We start from the raw sequence: 16,580 nt of genomic DNA, 5'->3' as shown, positions 1-16,580 counted from the left end.
AAATCTAAATGTTTTTCAGCCACTTTCTGGGAAAAAAAAAAAAAAAAAAAAGGCAGGGCAGGCACAAACTCAGTTCACTGAAAAATGATTAAACATCTGAGATAAACATACTGATTCCTTAGTACCAAAGCATAGATTTTCTATTATTAAGTCTATTGAGGGAGTATACGCACTCAGAACTTACTCTATTCATAATCACATATCAGATACACAGGAAGCCCTGATACTATTTGAGAATAACAGCAGATGATGAATGCAAAACAAATGCAAATCCTGAATAGTCCTTTTTTCCTAGGAGGCATTTTACCGCATGGCATGCAGAATAATCACTTTCATGCCTGGAGGCCTGACTGCCTTTAAGGTCATTACATTATTGCTACTCTGGCAAAAAAGTACTTTCTGCCTGTGTAATCACTCAGCCCTTTCAATCAGCATGCAATTATTTATGTTCCAAAACAAACAAACAAAAAAACTAGGCCAACAGCCCTCAAAGGTAATGCTAGTATACTTTCAGTAAACTACTATTTACATCACATTTCCCATACATACTCATAATCTCGCCATTGAGGAGCAATACATTATAAACCTATGTTTTCATTTTACCCCACTGAAACTTTTAAATGTAGCTATTTACTACATACTATTAGTCCCAATAAATGAGTAGTTTCTTTAAAGAGAATTCCAATAGCTCAAGACAATCTTGTTTTTCCATTTCTACTGTTCAAGTTCAAAAATTTCAAGAAATAGTGCCTTCAGCACTTTTCACAGAATTTTCCAATGTTACAGACTCATGTTGAGCTGAAAGAATCCTCCTAATTCCATAACTTCTCTCTTTATTTATTTCTCAAATTTTTACAACTGTCAATTCCTGAAATGTAGCACTTGAAAAATGATCTGCATAAGAAAGAGTGAAGAAGTTATGATTTTATATTTTACTTCTCTATGATACACAATCAGAAAAAGATTTTTGCATTTCTAAAAGTAAAAACAGTAAAGCACAACAGCTGTTGCTTTTTTCATTTAAATATCAGAAATGTCATTTTACTCTAATTTTGCCATGCAATTCTCAGTTACTCTTCAAACATGTACACAGAAAGAGCTTTTCCATTTGTAATATATGATTAGCTGTCAATCTTTAACATACGTAATAACAATTATTTACACAACACTAAACACATTTTAACACAGTAAATTCTATATGCAACAGGAATAATGAAAGACTCCAGCTCATGTGTGTTGTATCTTACATCATCTCACGTACCTTCTGAGCCAATGGTGTTTCTTAAAACAAGACTGAAAGGCACTGAATTTTTTCCATCACTAGGAACACTTCCCTCACTGATAGCAACACTGATTTGGATTTCTGCTACTCAGATGATAACTATCACACATACAGATGGAACTGTACACTCCTAAAACCATCTCCATCAACACTGGCTGAAGTTGATCAATGGGTCCCAATATCTAGAGAATTAGCAGACTAAAGGCAAGGCAGGGCTTCCTCGTTTGGTTGAGCCCATCCTCTTCTCCACCCCTTCATGTCAGTTAACTTTAAAAATTGATTACTTTCCCTATGAATCCATAAAGAATGCAATTCGGAGATTGTCTTTAGTAATCAAATTAATTAAGGGTAACTGAAATCTCTCATGATTACCAGCTGTAGACCTGTAGTTTCTATATTCTGACTTATTGCTTTCTGCTATCCTAATTCTAACTACAAGTTGCAGGATACTACTAGCGCCTAACTTATTACAGAGGTGACTATCAATCATGCAACATGTGAGAGTTTCTTTGTTCCTGTCACATTTTCATGCAGTTATACTGAAAACACAGTTGTTCACAACACAGTGCCATTCTCATGCACACAAATCCTGCCTACTACCCTTTTAAAGGTGGCACTTTTCATTAATTATCTTGAAGACGGTTAAACAAAAATACCAACTGTATCTGTGATGATGTTGGCTGTCAGGTATTCCATGATCACCCATTATTTTCTTAGGCTTCAGGGACTGGTATGGAAGCATTTATAATGCATACTCTCTCTCTGTAGTTTAGTACTAAACTAAGTACTGTAGTTCAGTACATACTAACCAACTGGTACAGTAGGCAGCCTAATTTGCCTTTGTTATTCACTGCATTGAACTGTTCCCTCCTCAGCCTTCAAGAGAGATTCTGAAAAATTCTCCGTACTCCCTGCTGATAACATGACTGTGAATCAGATGCTCTGCTATGAATGCAGTCTTCCTCCCGCTTTTTTTTTTTTTTATTTCTTCATGAAGACTTTCAGTGTCAGCAGCCTGGTTCAGTTTTGATTAGTAAGTCAGCTCATCTTTCCCATCCTGTCTTCTCTCATGTCTGAAGGTTCCTCAGTTCCTCTGACACCTAAATCTCTCCTTTCTATACCACTATATCGTGCATGCCTTGAGGTTCTGCATCTCAGCCTGCCTCTTGGGCATTCCATGCCTGCCTAAAAAGTGTTTCTGAAAATTATATCATGAAAATTCTGATGTCACTAATTTGACATTCTTTTATTCAGTATCAAACCCATCACGCTTTGAGAACCTGTTGTTATAATTCTTTCTTTTGTTTTCTTCAAGGAAAACATAAAAACAAGACTTGTTTGAACATTTTACTCTATTGTTCCCATTACAGCTCATGCCGCATAAAAAATTTATGCATGTAATTTAAATATTCATTTAAAATAAGAACAAAAGTTCAGAGTTGCATATGCTTTTACATATACTGTGTCATATTCTGGCAATGAAAAAATATGTGTATACAAAGCTGTATGCCTCGAATCATCACTATTATAGAAATATCTGAGCTGAAAAACACTGCGCTTCCCCACCCATGTTTCTGTCCATTTATGCTCTTGTAAATGTGTTCATTGTGACTAAACTACCTGGATGATAAAAGCCACTGGTTAGAAAAATGTGAACCGACTGCTCTCTGATTTCTGTTGACAGCAACATGCCTATCCACATTCTGCTCTGACATGCCAAATGGTTGAAATGAACTAATTCCAATCAAAAGCAAGCATTTTTGGGACTGAGCCTTTCCTAAAGATCACATCTTAATAGCTCCTTGGCTTAGTAAAGTAAAATTTGACAGCAGGCAGCTTTTTCATGTCCAGAGTATACTGCCTCACAATGAGAAACTGCCAAAGCTGCTGTTGTTTCGTTTCAATACAGAACATTAAAAGTATTGTTCTGGGAGAGGACAAAATCCAGGCTGTCACTAAACTGAGATCACTGCACATGCTGCTCTGGTGTTAAATATAATGCCAACTTTGGTTAGTCTGTCTCCTTACTCTGAAATGGTGACTCTGCTGCGGCAAGCAGGTAGCAGCCTAGTTTGAATGAAAAGGGGCTAATGGAGAAGACAGAAATTAACACAGAGAAAGTATGGTGAGGACCTAGCGGGCAAAAGAATGGCTAACCAGGTTTGGGAAGGAAATAGACAGAGTGCGTCCACTGAATTCTCCCACTGGGCTTCTGGGAAGAGATTGGCACTGGTTGGGCAAACAGACAGAAGGAGAATTAGTGGAGAAGTCAGTGGGAAAGAGTGAAGAAAGATTTGTTAAAAAGGCAGACAGTTTTGTATGACAAAACTTTGTCTGCAACCATATCAGTGGGTTCTAGACTCCAAAACAGAGAAGATAACACAATGCTAAGGATTTCATTTATATAAAAAATGACATTTATATACTATAAATACATTTATGTGAATAATAATTATCTGTATAATTATATATAAAATTGTCTCTCTATACATACATAAGTTATGCTAAACAGCTCATCGTTCAAAAAATTGAATTTAGAAGATGAGAAGCCTTAAGAGAAAAACAAAAAGCAAAACACCAGCAATCAATAATCACTCACACAGAGAAAGTATTTATGCCTGAATGTGATATTCATCACTGAATGCAAAATTCTACATTAGTATTGTTAGAAAGACCACAGACATTCCTGTTTAAAGTTAACATCTGGTGTTTGACATGGAAAACTCTCAGGAAACAGTGGTTTCATACATTCAGTGCATCTTCCATTCAAACAGAATCAAAATGCTGGAGACAGAAGGAATCCAGCACTGCAACACTGATTCCCAGCATCAATCCAGTTCTATTGAGCAGTGTTAAATCAATGTAACACATTGCCAAAAAACAAATGATGTTGGCAGATGAAACTACTGCATATAGAAATTGGTAACAGCTATGCAAATCACTGTCTTTATTTCCATACCGAAATAAGAAAGGACCTGCAACATAATGCCTAAGGTGGAAAATTATTGTTTTGCTACCCAGCATAAACACTGCTGAAGAATGGAACCATCTTCAAACACACAAGGTAATGTGTGTTCATTCTAAAGTAAAAACAGGTAACGATTCTGGGTTCCTAAAACTGTTTTGAAGTTGACCATATGTTACTTAAAAGCAATGAAGAAAAGGAGAGAGGTATTATCAGACGATCATTAAGTCTTCCTAAACAGATTAAAACATCATTAATTTATTCCCACAATAATTACACATTGATTACACATTGTCTACATACAATTTCTAATTTCAAGAATGCTAACAATCAGAATTCAGGTTTTGTTTTTTTTTTTTTGTTTAAAGGAAAATGTTCATGGTTCCCTCAAGAACACCAGCTGTTTTCCTGCAAGGTTGCCAAAATCAAACCACAAAACAGCTAAGTGCAAAGAATTAATGATAAGTGTATTACAGAAAGCCAATGAAGCATCACATTGCTATGACACAAAAGACTGATTCATACAGTAGTTCTTTCTCTATGGTTTATGGATTGCAAGCAAAATATTTTCATAAACAAAGAATGTTAAAAATCCACAAAAGTAATTATCTCGTTATGCTCTGTTAAAGGCACTAGCACCAGCAACAGAAGTTTTATATCAATAAATGAATCGATCCTAATCAGAGTGTTTTCTAGCTAGTAGAATAGTTGGGGGAGGGATGGGATGGGGGGGAGGAGGAAGGAAGGGGGATAAAGCCGGAGAGTGGAAACGAGAGAAGGGAGGGGACTGTGGAAAAATCCCCCAGAGCCCAAATGAAAGACAGCAACTATTTTGTGCTTGATCCAAAGCCTTTGAAGTTAACAGAAAGTCTTCAATTAAACTGCACAGGACTATGCATCAGGCCCCTTTCATGATTTAATGCATTTCCTCAGATTAAATTCACAGGGAGTAGTGACATTTTAAAATATATTTTTCATTAAAAAGTACGTTTTTGTTTTTTTTAATAAATTAAAGCCAAGATCAAAGAAGTACATTTATTAACAACATGAACTCAAATAGAAACGTTTCTATTATTCAGAGATAGAAAATACAGATATGACTGTCTCTCCTTGGATGCAGCTATTTGGTTGAAATTCTACTTGATTTAGAAACACCACCTTCCCTTCTTTCCATGTCACAAAGCTGAAAAGTACTTGAATTATCTTTAAAATTTCCTGCTGAGGAAATTCATGTTTTTAAAGGTAAGAGTATTTTTTAGAATAAAAATTATTCTTTTGTAACCATGTCCTCCTCATGTCTTGTAATCCAAGACTACCATTTACTGATGCAATCTGAGGAACCTCATGCTCCAAATAACTATTCAGCAATTGTAATGCTATAAATTGGTTAATACCTCTAATATCACAGCATTTCATAAAATGCTTTCAATAGACTGCATTTTCATTGTAAATCTATGAGGAAGAATACAAAGCAATACAAGCACTGTGACTACCCTACCCTTACTCTTTTTTGGTTGCTGATGAGACACATGTTGAGGGGTGGGACACAAATTCATATAGGCAACGGATGTTAAATTCAATCACCTTCAAAATAACATCCCAAACTTTGTAGCATTACAACCTTGAAGTAACCATTAAAATATCTACACCAAGACATCACTAATGTCACTCCTGCATAATCATCTTCAGTACAGCCAATCTCAACAGGCAACCTAGACTTTCAGTCATCAAAATCATACCACAAACCATGCTGCTCAGTTGGATTCTGGCATATCTGCCTTTGGCCATGCATAACATGCCTGTTCTATGAGGGCTGCTCCGAAAGAAATGCCTGCTGCTTTAAGATGTTGGTCCACTACTTTGGAAGCAGATGTTGGTGGTACAACAGGAGAGGCTGAACCTCCTCACCAGTATTCCATTCCATTGTTGTTGCTGTGTGACAGATGGCAGCAGAGAGGCAGTCTGACAGAATGGCTTCTGATGAAGAAATGCAGGTGAAACAAAGGTGCTTGGTGTTTGTCTGCTCCCAAACTTGTAATGAAAAACTTTTTTAGCATTAGCTTCTGGAGCACAATACTGATGAACCAAGGCTCCCAGAACAGTTCAGGGACACATGCTACACTAACCACGTTAAAATGCTATACAGATGGAAATCTGTTTAAAAAATTAGACAGCAGGTCTGCCACGTGTTCTTTAATACTAACAACTGGCAAATGTGTTTGTTGCAGACAGCACAGAACTGTTTTCTACAGAACCTGTAGAAAAGCTCAGTGAAAACCCAGAGAATAAAGGTTCAATTTTCAACAGCTGTGACTAAGCACCAGCAATGAAGTCCAGCTGCAGTCACATGGCAACATTTAATACAGTCTTTACAGCAGAGTTTACCATCTGTTAATAGCAATTGAGCCAGCTGCAACAATACTGAAAATGGATGTAAAGAGTTTCAGCAGAGGTGTACGAAGGACAGCTCAACCACTGCTTCCTCTCTTATATTAATGTGTTTGTCTTATGATATATTTTATAAATTTTATAAATGAAACCCAGAAAACATCTTTTTAAATAGAAATGTATGCCTATCTTATTCTGAAAAAAAATATGGGGAAAAATAGTAATAGAACATAAACTCTCAGTGGGCAGAAGGAATTAGACAAATATCTTGACTACACATCCACTATGCAAAACTAATATTCAGCATTCCACAGTGAATTAAAAGCAGATTGCCTTTTATCAGTGAAAACAAACCTATTTGGAAAATGAAAACAGCCACAGGATGTTTTGCTTCAAATATTTCAAAACTGAAGTTAATGAAAAGGTAAACAGCATGGTCGACATTTCATGGGATCTACAGAATACTGCTAGAGACAGATTTTTTTCCCCAAAATGTTATTATTAATAACTAGCTGTGGGAAAAGGTAAAATAATACATTGACATATTAACTTTTATTAAAACACGCAAAAGTTACTCCTTTAAGCACTGGGAATGCTATGGCCAGACAGTGGTTTCAGTGGCTCAGCTAACACTTGTTAAGAAAACTACAACAGTAGGGTTAAACTGTTGGTTTAAAATAGCATCAGAACTCATCCAAACACTTGTTTATTTTAAAATGAGACTCATTATAATAGGTGAGATTAGATCTTTCATGTGTAAAACCCTAGTAGGAGCAGAAAGTGACACAAATAAGAATTTTAAAAAACAAAACAAGTCCATCAAGACACCTGCATTATATGTTTTTAAGGATTCTGGCAAAATAAAAGCCAATTTTAACTGAATTAGGAAAATATACAGTCAGCCATGACTATGAAAACAAGAATCTATTATCTAAGAGAAATATCCTTTGCTAGGAAAATTTCATAGCCTTCTCCTATCTTTTGCTATCCCCTGCTTATATCTGAAGAACTTTTAGGAAAATAAATGGATAGATAAAATAAATGTGTAAGATTACTGATACTCCCTTTTATATTCTTGGCATCTGAAGAAAAATTGTCCTCTTAGACAATGCAATTCCAAACATACAAATCCATAAACTCCTTCAAAACAACTGAATCAAGTATTTCATTCTGGGGCTTCTATACTTCTTGAGAATGCAATCAGAACAAGGCTGATGCGTTGAACATATGATAGATAGCAACAGAGGGGCAGAATGGTGTCCACCATATCTGCCTCTGATGTCATGGGCCAACAGAATAAAATAAGAGGTATTACTTTTGGAAGAGTTATCATACATCAATAAGATACAACTTGTGACCTCTCTAGTATACTAATTTCATTTTGCTTCAATGATATCCTGCTGCATTCTATGCTGATAACTGAGCTGCACCGCACATGGCCATGCTCTGATAGAGTGTAATTATATCAGTATAGGAGGAAATGATCAAACACTGCATTAAAACTTTGACTGTGCATGATGTGTTTTTCAGATCTCAGATGCTCCACAGCCCTCAGCTGCCCATCCAGAGGAATTTAGGAGGATCTGGAGGAAAACCTACCATTTATTTTACTGATATTTTTGATTTGGAGTTGCTTTGTAAGATTATTTCTGCAGCAAATCACTTAAAAGGCTACTTTTTTCTGCTCTTTCCAAGGTCTTCATTTTATCCCCTACAGTTATTACTAGTTAGTTAATATTTAGTCAGTGGACATCAGGAGAAACACTGTGTTGAAAAGGCTGCATTAAAATTTCACCTTTATTTCAGGCTAACGTCCTTTTCACATGGATAAACTTCTCTCTGCCTCTCAAGTATTTAAAGCCTATTTTCATCTATTGTTGAAAGCATAATTATTTACATTAACTAACCCATGTAAATGTACTAGAAAACATGACAAACCTATTTATAAAGACTATGCTTCCTGGTACGCAATTCCTGTTGCTTGATGTTAGTCCACCAGCCTTAATGAAAAGCCACTCGTGCTAAAATAACTACACAATTTTTTGCAGACGTGTCCTATTGGAGTGATGACTTTAGAAACAGAAGAAAGATTTATAGTTAAGATCCATTAACTATATGTATGTTTAAGTCTCACACTATGCAAATGTAGATAATCCTATTCACACACATGCATAAGGTAAATACATCATCATAAGGGGCTCATACATTTTCTCACACTCACAGATAAAGAGCAACAAAATCAGCAAACCTTACCTTTCTGCAGATACTTTCAAAATTCACTTCTTTCCTAAGTGCAAGTCTGGTAACTTGGTCTGGCTTTATTTCCTGTGGATGAAAGACACATTTGTTCTTTTTATGATCAGACTTTACTAGTATTTTCTAAGGCTTATCTTCCTTACAAGTACTATTATTTCACAATGTCTTCCACTGATTTCTTAAAGGAAGAAGATCGGTTGTTATCTTTAGAAATTTTTCATGTTGTTCATGCAAATAATATATTTTCATATTGATATACAAAAATATATAGGGTTAAGACCACAAAATTGAAGTTGAAAAGTAAAACAACAACCGAAGAAAACAACAAAGAGCCCTCCCTTCTCCCTCTTGTGGATATAATGAAGATGCAATGTTCATTCCCAGCCTTAAGAATTTCCATTAGAATGGAATTAGCATTCCATTAGGAATGAAAATCCTGTACTAGTGGAGTTGGTTAGAAGTCGGATATTTCATGAAACACACACCTCTGACAGATTTTTCATTAACATACATATTGTATACAAACTGCATTACAAAACAATCTGTTAACCTTATCAGTAAAATACACTGTATTGGCCTTTTCTTCCTAGGTCACTGCATCTAATAAATCATGTAAAACACCAGTCATATGCCAGATGATGACTTTAAAAGCAGTTAACTTCTCATATACAGAGCCCAAATAACATCCACGTATTCATAGTGCTGAAAACTTTGCACAAAGACAGCTAGTTATTCTGATAGTTGTTGTGTAGATATTGTTCATATCACAATGCTGCAGGTTTCAACTTAAAGAAAATTATGCTGAATTTCTGAAACTCCACGAAAACATATACCCTAAGTAAAATTTATAGTAAACTGCAACATTTGTGGTCAATTACAGTATTTGTGTCAGTATTTGTTAGTGTCAGAAGAGCTTCCTCATGCTGAGATCTGAAGGTCTGCAAATTCATCTCCCGTAGGTCCTGGTGGAAGCCCAACCACTTGGCACACAGAACTCAGACTGGAAAAATGCTGGTGAATGTAGGAAACTTACACTGGCAGATGGGCAGACTGGATGACCTAATAGAATCTAGAGATGGAAAAGACCTATGAATCAGTTTTCCATGACTTTCAAAAGCATTTTACAGATGGTGAAACTAGGACACAGTGGTTAAGTGACATGCTTATAGTCAGAGTTGGCTAGAAGTTATGAATGAAGAGCTGGAACCCAATACTGTTCATTAAATCTAGGTGTTTCTTTATATAAAAAAGAATCTATATAATAATTTACATGATCTTCATTCTACCTCCTCCCCCCACATAGAAAAAATGTGCTACTGTTTGTTTTTTAAGGATTTAAATGCAGCATTCTCTTTTAAAGGGAAGCAAGATAAGCTTCAGCTATACCTGGTCCTTCACCCCAGATCCACCAGCAGCTGTGCAGAGGACACATACTATCCCCACTGTCACTGCAGCTGGCTGCTGGAACACAAGATGTCCCTTGCTCCAATGGCTGAAGCAGAAACCTTCAGCAACTCCCTGCACCAGTGGCACAGGCTTGGGGTTCTCCATCTTGGTCTGACTCCATTTGCTGGCTCTGTGTCTACTCATGGTTGTCCCAGCAGTAGCTGTTACTGCTGTGCTTCATGCTGTGCACTGAGACCCACTATCCACTTGCACAGCAATGTCTGCCAGCTATAGCACTTGTGTAATTGGTGCTGGCCACAGCCAAACAGCAGATTCTATTGAAAATTCAGGGTTTCATCTCTTTCCTATAAGAGGAAAGGCACTCAGCAGGCAGGGGAAGTGGACCTTTCAATGGCTGTTTTTTCATCATCCCTCAAGAGGATGATGGGTAGGCAAGAGACAATGGGCTGATTCCAGACTGTGTTCCATCTCACCATCCATCACGAAGCCCCTTAAGAGATAAGGACACGTGCAGGGGAGGGATCTGCAGGCTGATGCACACAACATGAAGCACAATGGTACTCTCACCTCCCTGGTGCTCAAGCCAAGATAACAGCCTCCACAGGGGCAGCAACAACAGGGGGTCTGTCAGTCAGCTGGGCCTCGTTATAGTTGCAGAAGATGACTAGGCCTTGAGCAGAGAGTAAGCTGAACAAAGATGGTGTGAAAAACTACTGGACATAGGAAAATTGCTGGATGTGACAGATAAGGAAGTTGGCAATGCAGTTACAGATCTCTAAGGGAGAGTTATGTGGAGAACAGACAAGGTTCAGAGAAAGCTGGAGAGGAGTTTTGGAAGTCTCGTGGGGAGGAAATCTTACACTGTCAATGGTACATACACAGACCTACCAGTAACAGCACATACAGTCACATCTATCTACAAAGTCACATCAAAATAAGCAATTTGGGTGTGGTACAACAAAACAGGCAACAACAGGAAAAACAAATTATGGGTGGGCAAATACTAGACTGGGACAGAAAAAGGGATAGCCAGAGGCAAGGAAAGGCTGGACTGTGAAATGGGCAGATGGGACAACACAGCATGTAGCTGGACAGCTGAGCACTGCTGTGGGGCAGCCCTGCTGCTGCACCTCAAGCACTGCAGGCAGCAATTTCACCCTACTGCCTATGGAAATGTAACAAAGGCTGTTCTTCTGGTTTTGGGTTGTTTTTGTTTTGTTTGTTTTTGTTTTCATCTATGTGGTTATTTAAACTGGAATGGTCTTACATACAAAAACAAGATATACTGTACAGAAGTATGTCAAGCATAAATGGCATCTGAAAATACAACATCACATCAAAACTGGTAACGGTGGCTCAGATTACTCTTTATCAAAGTGATAGTGAGAAAGATAAATGCTTTAACATAAAGCAAGTGGAAATGTGATTTACAGAATAGCCATGGAGGACAGAAAAAACTCCAACCTTGTCATATGAGGTTTTGACACAAGTCAGAAATGCAACATTATTCACACCAAATGTACTCTCAACTATGCTGTCTAAGGCAATTTCAGATGACTCAGAAAAACAGTTTGCCAGTGGTGGCCTGTGAAAACAATTTAGGAATATCAGTCGTTGCACTATTAAAAATTTTACGTATCATCTACAGACAATTTTGTTTTGGCCAGTATTTTCCTTTTACCTTTATCAGTTCAATCATTTTCCTCACCATTTTTTCAAATTTTCTTACCTATGCAAGTGTTAAGCCTTTCCTCTTGAAATGATGCAACATCTACCTTCTTTACATGATAATCTTGTTCTACTTTCGCTTAAAGAATTTCTCTAAAAATAATAACTAGCTGAGGCAGGACATATACAAATGCTAACACAGCAGCCATATCTAATATCAAATATTTCTGGTGAAATTTCAACTGTAGTTTGTTACTCATCACTGAACTTAGATCATCTGAGACGTTATCATCTTCTTTACCCTTGAATGAGTGCCTGAGGCTACCTTCTCATAAACAAGTTTCGTATGTATTTCTTTAGCCTTCAGCCTCATTTTGTTATTTTCTGTAATTTTTCTAGGTTCTTTAGTAATGTAGAAAATACATTCATTTCAGAAGAGATCTGAAGATCCCTTTTTTGTGTGTGTATAATTTAATGACTATATGGCTTACCAGTCCTGAGCAATTTTTTCTCTTTTCCAAGTCTCTAGAAGTTCAGTATTTCAGTTATTATTCAGAGCATATTCTTTGACTCACTGTAAAGTACTACTGTTGTGAAGCATGTGTTTGCTTCAAAAACAGATAATGCTCAGAATATTCCAAAGACTGAAAGGAATCCACTATGGCTCCCTAAAAAGCTTATATGCTTTTAAAAATACACTAAATCCATGATCAGAGTAGGAGTTTGCTTGAACTGTGAAGGCCTACTGCAAAGAAATGCAGTACTATCATTAGTCATAGCAGATCAATTGTGAAGAAAAAGTGACACTAGCTTAGAAAATTTTTATCTCTGAGACTTTAGAAAAAAGAAATACTTGGGCAGTAACAATGACCCAAACACATATACACACTGAAATATCTATAATATCTCTATATAATTTTCCAGCAGACAAGAACAAAAGCACTTAGAATAGTGGCTACCTTTCTGATAGTAGTTACAAACCAACTACAAAGTCGTTAAACTTTTCTACTGAGGGATGAAAATTTGTCCACGTGTTGCCTATGTATATATATGTATATCTATTTTTTATATTTGCTCTCATTTTCTACTATTGATTTAAGTGGTAAAATGGGCCATAGTTTTGCTTGGTAATATCATACTGAAGAAAGGGACTCTCATTCTGGACAAAAAAAACGGTAGCCTTCCTGACTCCTGGAAATTCAAGTTTTCACTCGGCTTTAGTTTTTCCCTCAGTGGAATCCTGGCAATCCAGGATCCATTACACTTAAATTACATAAAATCCTTCCAGGGAAGTCTACGGAAATTTGCAACAAATCAGTAGCTGTAACTTGATGTTAGGTAAACTCAGAGCACATTACCTGCTGCATGTTCAAGACTGCAACTTCTAGAGTAAAACTTTTGACAGTTAAAACCCACTTTTAGGTTTACTGAATTTTCTGCTTTGTTCACTACAACACGTAACTCAGAACACCCACTTGCCTTCTCTGGCTGACACTAGAATGCCTGAATGATGCAACCACACCATTTGCTTTACCTGATGCTAAGAAACAGATTGGATAATCATTAAAATCTTCCTGTCCAAAACTGACAAAAAAATAGGTTGATTTCCACTAGGTGAATCAATATAGTAGCAATATCCTAGTACTAAAAATTATATTACTAGCAGCCGTGAAAAATATCCAGTCCTAACATCCATGTGTTTCTGTTAACAATACAGTACAGTCTGAAATGAATTTCCATCCTGATGGAAATTTTCCATCCGGAATTCAACCTAGAATTTCGCTCTTTCCATTCTAAGAAGGCCTGCCATCATCCTCTGTTGCAGCAGACTGCAAACAGACACTTCCCTCACTTCTTCATACACATGGAAGAAAAAACATTATGTTGGAATTACCAGCATAAGTACTGTTGAGGAGGTATGAGGTTTTCAGTCCACAAGTGAGAATCCTATGAGGGCTTCTAACAGTCTCACTGGAGGTAGGTGAATACACATGGAGTCCAGGATGGCACTGTCACTGTCATACCCGTCACAGGCACAAAACTGAATGACATTCAGAAAGTTAAGAAGGTATACTGATTTCTAAGTCACTTGTTCAGAATAACTGCCCTTCAAAAATATCTAAGTATCTCTATGAGGTAAAATACATCTATATTTTAAAGCAGTCTTTTGGAAAAAAAAAAAAACAAAAAACATGTCCAATTGCAGATGTGTCAGTTCCACAGCTGACGCAGCTGAAGGTGCAACTCACACTACCACATTTTGGGGCAGGGAAACTCCAGCACTTAAGCAGTTTACAGAATAACTTCCTCCATGCTTCCCCTGGAAAGGCCTTGTTATGTCTTCCAGATTACACTCAGTTCATGCTTGGTTTAAATAAAATGCAATTAAAAGCATTTGTTGGCAGACAAAACCATGCCAACTAAAATTTATGAAAAGATTAGGTAAAGAAAAAATAGACATGATAACATGATATGATCAGTCTACTACGTTTCAAGATCTCTCTGCCTCCCTCCCGGCAATTCGCCTCCCTGACAAGACAACATGACTTCTGATGTTTGTGCGTGTTTACTCTACAGCCTGCACCCTGCACTGAGAGCAACTGAGGGAGTCTACTCACAAGCCCCTGCCATTGTCTGTTTGCTATCTCCCTGGCATCAAACCTTGCTTTTAAAATAACAGATGGAGATGAGATGTGATGCAAGCATTCAGGGCTTATAAAAATACACAGTACCCTAATGGTTATTAAGAGCAACTATAAAAGACAATAACTGCAGATTACAGGGTGACTGTCTTTAAGAGAATGAATTCCCAATCATTTTCATTTAGTATGAAGTAATACACCAACAAAGTGAAGACTGAATGTCTGAAGTATGCGTGCACTCAAAGTTCATACAGACAAGGTAAATAAACCAGCACAATTATAATGTATTCTTTTTTGTAAATTAAAATTACAGGTCACATTACAGTGAGAGATATACAGTAGGAATTTACAGTGAACTAGCAATGCCCTCCACGTTGCACAGACTCCTCACTATTGAATTGCCTTAAGAATATGTACTAATATTATTTGCATAAATGCAGTTTCAGAAATTTGCATGTTTCAAGAAGGACGCAGCATTTTAATAAAACATTCCACCAAATTAAACTTCTGCTCAACTTACAGGCAACATGGTCTGATGCAGGCTGAAAATAAGTGGATACACAGATTCAGTTTTCCACAGAAATCAAATCTTCCTGTAAATACTCAACTCTAAAAGAACAGACAGCTACCGGAAAGCAAAACCACAACAAAAAGAGATCTCAGAGAAGAATGTTCTGTTCAACCAGTACAATCAGCACAGCCTTTCGCCACAATCTGATGGGTGACTTGATGCTATATCATCACATACTAAAACCAGAGGTTTCATTTAGTAAAAATGAATACATTTCATCTCTAACTGCAGACAAATTAAATGAATTATAATTTAAATATGTTCTCCTGTGCCATTATGATTGAAGACTGTTATTACATCCTACAGTAATTTCAGTATTTTTCACTTCTCAAACATCTAGATCCTGTATTTCAATGAAAAAAAAAAAAAAAAAGATATAAAAAGAAAGGGTTTTATATTTGCTAATTTTTCTAAGGTGCATACTCAAGGAAATACCACATTTTTCAATATGACTTTGCATTCTTCATCAATTGCCTTACATTTCTAAAATTTTTTTTAGAATCTATTATTATTCTAACTTGTCTCTTATCTCAATATACTACATCTCAAAATTAAAAAACGTCTTGTTTGAAATCATTAATTTTCAGCTTTGTTGTACTGAAAACAACTTAGTGAGGAATACTACAGTACAGATTAAGAAAAAAATACTAGAAATTATTTTGCCTTTTGAAGTAACAAAATGAAAGAAATCACCAGAGGAAATGATCAGAATGAAATAGAACAAAAGATCAACAGCTACTGTAGTCTCAGTTTAGGTTAATACACGGCATTCAATTCTGATGAGAATTAATTCTCACTAACCTGTTAAAAAATGCACTCCAAAACACAGTTAATCACTGGGAATGTAAGAATGTATTTCAAGTGGAACCAGCCTAGCAATTGTTCTTTTTGTAATCTATACTGGTGTCAGGTTTTTGCTGGCACCAATTTTAAACATTACTAAATGTCTACATATTGCTGTCTCAGTTTAGATCCAAGTGAAATTCAGTGTCAACCTGTGAGTTTTTATCTAGGTTTCACACTAAAATTCTCTCAAGTTTTCTGTTTTTGGTGCTATCTAGAAAATAATTCTATTACAATTCTCATCAAACCGAACTCATTATTATTGTAAATGGAATTTTGTATAAATTAATAATTTCCTCTTTGTAAATATTCTGCTATGCTAAATTCTGCTGTTTATACAATCTCTCTTAAAAGTAAACTGTGAACTTGAGGGAGCAATACTTAGCTATACAGTTTAATAACAAAAGAAACCTTAAAACCAGTTCCCCAAAACAAGAGTTAACATAGCTAGCTTGTTTAAGCTGTTGTAAAATACCCAAATTTATTTGGCAAGTATAAGCTGCTCTTTTCTGCCACGTTTATAAACTAATTTAATATTTCAAGAGGTATGCAAGTCAA

The 16,580-nt window shown here is 36.4% G+C and overlaps 1 protein-coding gene across 1 annotated transcript in view; it reads right to left on the bottom strand.

The window, feature by feature from the left end:
• Positions 1–16,580, bottom strand: part of SRFBP1 (serum response factor binding protein 1) — a 67,630-nt gene that overhangs the window by 12,900 nt on the left and 38,150 nt on the right. The window contains exon 4 of the mRNA XM_031610127.2: positions 8,889–8,960. Within this exon, the coding sequence (XP_031465987.2) occupies positions 8,889–8,960 (72 nt within the window). The remainder of the gene's footprint in view (positions 1–8,888; positions 8,961–16,580) is intronic.

Source organism: Phasianus colchicus, chromosome Z, assembly GCF_987193195.1.
Source record: "Phasianus colchicus chromosome Z, bPhaCol1.hap1.1, whole genome shotgun sequence".
In the NCBI taxonomy this organism is placed as follows: Eukaryota; Metazoa; Chordata; class Aves; order Galliformes; family Phasianidae; genus Phasianus; species Phasianus colchicus.
The sequence above is the reverse complement of the archived record's forward strand: the minus strand, read 5'-3'. Positions and strand labels throughout refer to the sequence as shown.